The sequence below is a fragment of the Neopelma chrysocephalum genome, unplaced genomic scaffold (assembly GCF_003984885.1).
Source record: "Neopelma chrysocephalum unplaced genomic scaffold, ASM398488v2 Primary Assembly neopelma1_330, whole genome shotgun sequence".
NCBI classification, from domain to species: Eukaryota; Metazoa; Chordata; class Aves; order Passeriformes; family Pipridae; genus Neopelma; species Neopelma chrysocephalum.
In genome coordinates, this window is record NW_020897993.1 from 18,236 (window position 1) to 24,512 (window position 6,277).

General features: G+C 51.9%; 1 protein-coding gene across 2 annotated transcripts in view; it reads right to left on the reverse strand.

The window, feature by feature from the left end:
- Positions 1-6,277, reverse strand: part of ANKRD16 (ankyrin repeat domain 16) — a 9,014-nt gene that overhangs the window by 1,968 nt on the left and 769 nt on the right. For both annotated transcript variants that reach the window (XM_027705404.1, XM_027705403.1), the window contains 3 exons: positions 5,103-5,323; positions 1,898-1,940; positions 1,001-1,109 (listed from right to left, as the gene is read on the reverse strand). In XM_027705404.1, the coding sequence (XP_027561205.1) occupies positions 1,001-1,109; positions 1,898-1,940; positions 5,103-5,323 (373 nt within the window). The remainder of the gene's footprint in view (positions 1-1,000; positions 1,110-1,897; positions 1,941-5,102; positions 5,324-6,277) is intronic.

Consider the following 6,277-nt stretch of genomic DNA (forward strand, 5'->3'; position numbering starts at 1 on the left):
GCTCAGATGGCTCAGCAATCAATAAATGATCAATAAATAATGCAGGGGGCTGGCTGCTGCCATCAATAAATGATCAATAAATAAATAATGCAGGCTGGGAGGGTGGGGAGGGGCTGGAATGAATCTCCCAGAGAAGCTGTGGCTGCCCCTGGATCCCTGGAAGTGTCCAAGGCCAGGTTGGAGCAGCCTGGGATAGTGGGAAGTGTTGGGGTTGGAACTGGATGATCTTTAGGGTCCATTCCATCCCAAACCATTCCATGATCTCCCATCTCTCCCAGCTCAGGGGTGTTTGTGTTTCAGCTCTAAGAATTGACTCTCAAACTGTTTTTTCCTTCTGGTGACAAATCCAAAGGAACTGGGGCCTCTTTGTTCTCCCTGTTTGCACAGAGAGGATTTGATCCCTGGCTCTGCCCAGTGCAGGAGTTCCTTCCCTGCCAGGAGCAGAGATTCCATGGATTTATATTTCTGTCAGTGCCTGAACAGTGCTGGCACACATGTTAACACCATAAACATGGTTTTTAGTCATTTTGAGACCCAGCAAACCCCAAAAGGCTTCAGAGAAGCCTTTCAAGATCTCCTGGGCTTGGACATCTGGAGATGCCAACAGGGATTTCAGGCAACCTCTGGCCCCTTCTCTCTGTGCTGGGCAGCACCCAAGGGGCAAAGCTTGTTGCCCAGAGAAGCTGTGGCTGCCCCTGGATCCCTGGGAGTGTCCAAGGCCAGGCTGGAGCAACCTGGGAGAGTGGAAAGTGTTGGGCTTGGACCTGGATGATCTTTAAGGTCCCTCCAACCCAAACCATCCCAGGATTCCACAATTCCTGCCCCAGGAATCAGAGCCAAGTCCTGGTGACCTTGCTCATCTCCAAGGGGGAATCTCCCTTTTTATACAATCCCTTTCTTTACAATCTGGGAATTTCCTTCTTTATTTTCCTTCTTCCTTGTCCTGGCAGTTCTGGGGCAGCTCCTGGAGGGGGCAGGGGAGGGTTTTTTGGGCACCTACCTGGTGTTTTTCCAGGAGCATCCGGGCGATGTCGAGGTGCCCGTTCTGGATTGCATCCATGAAGGGAGTGACTCCACACCTGTCCCTGCTGTCAGGTGGGTAGTGGCACCTGGGAGAGGAGAAAAAAAGCAAGGACAGAGCTTTAAAATCCTCATGGAAAGAGGCTGTCAGCAGCTGGGATCGAAAATGGAACATATAAACCCTGCTGGATAAACCTGTCTCAGTGTTTTAGGGCCTGGGGTTTTTTTTTGGGTCATAGATTTGGGCAAGCCAGGCTTCTGCAGATCATTTATAATTCCCTTTCCCCGTGCCCAGAGGGTCTCCAGGAGGGGCAAGGTGTGCCCTGGAAGCAGGGATAAAACCCAGATCCTCATGTGGGAAAATCAGAGCCCACAAATCTCATTGAGAAAACTGAATTAAACCTGAATTAAGCCTGGCTCAAACCACAGAGCTGGGCCAAGGTATTAACAAGGCCGGGCTTAGCTGCAATTCCCAGGGAAAGGGACCAGCGTCAGGCATGACTGGGCTGATTTAAAGCCACTCCACAGCCCAAAAACAAAAGCTAAGCCCAGCCTAGCAAAGCTGCGCCCCCGGCGCTGAGCTGAGCCGGCCACAAATCCACGGCCTTGTTGTTGCCCATCCGGCCTCGGGAATGAATCAGCAGGGAAAAGAAAGGCCCAGTTACATAACTGGGGGTTGTGGCAGCACATCCAGGGAGAGCCCTTGTCCTCTCCAGCCAGCTGGGAAAAACCTGGAGCGCGAGGAGAGAGCGCCGGGATCGCAGCTGCTTCTTCCCGAGTGGAAGCGGCACAAGCGGCCTTTTGTGTGTCCCACCCCCAGCCTGGCAGCAGAGGGTGGGAGGAGGGGGAAGGAAAAAGCTGGGAAGAGCCTGCTTACCGCTCCAGGAGCAGCTCCACGACCCGGGAACAGCCGTGCATGGCTGGGAGAGAGAGGGAATACACGGATCAGTCGTGAAAACCCACCGGTGATCAGGGTTCTGAGCCTTCCGGCTCAGGGAAAGGGCTCCAAGAGGCTGGAAATTCGGGATTTTTCACTTGGTTCTTTTGGCTGTAATTAAAAAAGCCCTTCCTTTCCAGGAAAACAGGAGATAAAGCAGGGAAAAGATATGATATAGACACTGTTTTGGCTCTACCTGCAGAGCACACGCGATTAAACCGAATTAAACCGGCACAAAGAGCCTTTTCTCCCAAGGATTTGTTGATTCCCGAAGGGAAATCCAGGGAGAAGCAGAAGGAACACAAAGCAGGGAGCTGAGGTGGCATTTCCACCCCTCCTCAGCCACTCCCATCCCATCATCCTAAGGAAGGATTCTTAAACCCAGAGGGAAAAACAACAACAGTGGGGGAGGATTTGAACACCCTGCCCTGAAATATTCCCAATTCATTCCCATTTTTTAAACATTTCCCATCACACAGCCTTGATTTGGCTTTTTGTTGTTGTTGTTGGTTTTCCCTGCAGGTCATTTTGTAAAACAAATGGAATATATTAAGGAAAATAATAATAATAATAATATCAAAGCAAGGCTGGAGCTGCTCCATCGGGAGATGGGAAAAGGGCTCCCCGGGAAATGTGTGTTACCAGGAACAACCTCCAGATGCTCCTTGAAATCCCAACCCCATCCTCCCAGATTTTGGCTCTTCTGAGCCCTGAGCTGATGGAAACACAAGGCTGGGAAAGGGATTTTTGAATGGTTTTAAAACCTTTTTTTTTCTGAAGGCTTTAAAAAAATCCGACTTATGGGGAGGAGGGAAAAAATCACTCCAAGCAACACAATTTCATCCAGGAAAAGCTGCCACACTCAGATCCTGCTGAATTCCACCTCCTCTCATTCCACCTTCCCAGCTCTCTTCCCTCGGGCTCCGGATACAGGAAGCAGCAAAAGCTTAAGGAACCAACCCCAGGGAGGGAAATGATCCAAGGATAAGTGTGCCAGGGATGCAGCTGGGCTGGCCACGGGTTACTGAGCTCATTCCACACCCTTGGGATGGGAATTCATGGACATGGGAGTTTGTCTTGATGTGATTGCCCCTGGCAGCTCCAGCCCCTCCATCCCTGTGGATTTCCACAGGGGGATATTGGTACCTCCTGGAGCAGCTGCCTCTGGAATCATCCTGAGTTAAATTATACTGGGGGAAGTGGTGGTTTAAGCAGCTCCAGCCATTCCCACTTCCCAGTGGCTCCCACACCTGGATCAGCAAAAGACCAGGAATCAACCCAAAATCATGGATATGTGGCTTTTCCACAGAGGAGGAGACACCTCTTTGGAGCAGGACAACTGGGTGCTGTATCCCAGTGTTGTCTGTATTCCCATATCCCAAGCGCTGTGAGGGAGGAGACTTCCAGCTCCAGGTCTAAAAATCCCTCCTTTCCCACAAGGATAATCCTCACCCTGCTCCCGATCCTTTCCCCAAATCCCACCCCAACACCCAGCTGTCTGAGAGGGAGCTGCCAGCTCCAGGGAAAACACAAAACCTGGGATGGGGCCGGGACAGGAGAACACACCAAAAAAAATCAGGATCTGTCGTTTCCCACTCGGGCAAAGCCTGAGACAAACAACTCATTCCCTTGTTTTTCATTCCCAGGTCAAGCACAAGGACTCCAGGTGCAGTTGGTGCCCAAGGGCTGGAATTGTCAGTGCTGATGGAGCAGAGTGTGACGGGGCAAGGGCTGGGAAAGGAATGGGAATGACAGGAAAGGAGCAGCACATCCAACAGATTAATTACAGCACGGCAGGGGGGGCCTCACGGACACCTCGGGTCTTTCCAGAGAGTCAATCCCTATTAAATTCTTTGGGAAAGGAGTTTGGGGCAGCCAAAGCTCGTCTCTCCTGTGGAGATGTTGGAATATGCAGCCAAATCCCACTTGGGATGGGGATTGTGTCCTTCTGCTTCCCACAAACCTGGGGGCGGATGTGGATCCCTCAACCACGTCATTCCCTTGATATTTCCTTTTGTAGATCCTTTAGATATCCTTCAAAAGCAAGGAAAAGGGCAGGGAACGGGAATTGGGCATGGTGGGCTCCAACTCCAACAGCTCCTGTGTATTCCCAGCAGGGATGATCCCTCCCTTTTGCAGAAAGGAACTGTGGATATCTCACCCTGCGATAATTCCTTCTTAAGAGCAAGGTGAGAACGGCAAAACCTCGAATCCATGACTGGAATCGTGGAATTGTTTGGCTTGGAAAAGAGCTCCGAGATCACGGAGTCCCAGCACTGCCACGGCCACCACAAATCCACGTCCCCAAGTGCCACATCCACGGGGATTTGAAATCCCTCCAGGGATGGGGACTCCACCCCTGCCCTGGGAAAATGTGTGTTACCAGGAACAACCTCCAGATGCTCCTTGAAATCCCAATCCCATCCTCCCAGATTTTGGCTCTTCTGAGCCCTGAGCTGATGTGGAAACACAGGCTGGGAATTTTGGGGGATTTTTGAATGGTTTTAAAACCTTTTTTTTTTTTTGAAGGCTTTAAAAAAATCCGACTTAACAGGGAGGAGGGAAAAAAAATCACTCCAAGCAACACAATTCCATCCAGGAAAAGCTGCCACACTCAGATCCTGCTGAATTCCACCTCCTCTCATTCCACCTTCCCTCAGGCTACGGATATGGGAAGCAGCAAAAGCTTAAGGAACCAACCCCTTCCAATGTTTAACCACCCTTTCCAGGAAGGAATTTTCCCAATATCCAACTTAAGCCTCCCCTGGAGCAGCTTGAGGCCTCTGAGGACACTATAATTGATCCATTGACAGGCAAATCCTTGGATTTTCCCCCAGGGCAATTCACAGCTTTACACACCAGCAAGGAAAAGCGTGTTGGGAGGTATTCCAAGATGTGGGAGCTTGGATATATCCATGCCAGGGAGGCAGAGATGGACACCTCGTTCCAAGGAAGCCAAAGCCAGTGGAGGATCTCCTGGGAGGGATCCACCACTGTTTCCCTGTGGTTTTGCTTCTCCAAAACCCACACAAGCTGGAACAACATCCCATTTTTCCCTGGAACAACACCCCCTTTCCCAGGAACAACATCCCTTTCCCATCCTCCCTCTTCCAACCCCCCTGCTTCCAAGGGTTCCCCCCTTTACCTGCCGTGTGCAGGGGTGTCCTCCCGATGGTGCTCTCCGTGTCCCAGATCCCTGGGGACACATCCAGGAGGTACCGGAGCACCTCGGGATGCCCTTCCCTGCTGGCAATGTGGAAGCAATTCCAGCCATCCTTATTCCTCAGCAGCGGGTTGGCCCCGTGCTCCACCAGGGATCTGATCACCTCCAGGTTTTTCCTGGTGCAAGCCATCATGAGGGGAGTCCTGGAAAGGAAATCCAGGGCTCGAATCAATGGGATAATCTGGGAGACAGGGAGGAACAAGCCTGATGTCCCACCTGGATCCAGGTGCACAGGGATCCAGGGGATTTTACAGCCCTGCTTTTCCATGCAGGGAATACAGAGTGCAGCTCCTTTTCCACACAGTCCCTCAGAGCACTGTGTGTTTTTAAGGCAAATAAGGCTTTTTCAAAGGTTAGGAAGCACCCAGATCCCAGTTTTTAAATCCATGGATGGATGGAAGGGCACTGTGGGCCTGTGACACAAATCCAGGCACGGGCAGCTCATGGAATCTCAGCCTCCCTCTTCTCCCCCTGATGTCAGATCCAGGCTGGCCCAGCCTCAATTCCCAGCACTGGAATGCTGCCTTTGGAATTGCGTCGGTTCAGCTCTAAAGGAGCTTCCCGGGCTTTGATTTGGGAGGAATAATTTATAACTTTTAGGAGAAACGGGGGGAAATCAGTGATAAAGCTGGAATTTATCCCAAAAAGGCACTGGATCCTGGGCTCATCCCACAGCGTGGGCAGCAGGAGAGGGAGGGATTCTCCCTCTTTGCCCTGCTCAGGTGAGATCCCACATGGAATTCAGGTCTGGGGTCCTCAACAGCAGAAGGATGTGGAGCTGCTGGAGCAAATCCAGAGGAGGCTCCAAGGGCTGGAGCCCCTCTGCTCTGGAGCCAGGCTGGGAAAGCTGGGAATGTTCCTCTGGAGAAGAGAAGGCTCCAGGGAGAGCTGAGAGCCCCTTGCAGGGCCTAAAGGGGCTCCAGGAGAGCTGGAGAGGAACTGGGGACAAGGGATGGAGGGACAGGACACAGGGAATGACTTCCCACTGCCAGAGGGCAGGGTTAGATGGGATATTGGGAAGGAATTGCTGTCTGGGAGGGTGGGGAGGGACTGGAATGAATCTCCCAGAGAAGCTGTGGCTGCCCCTGGATCCCTGG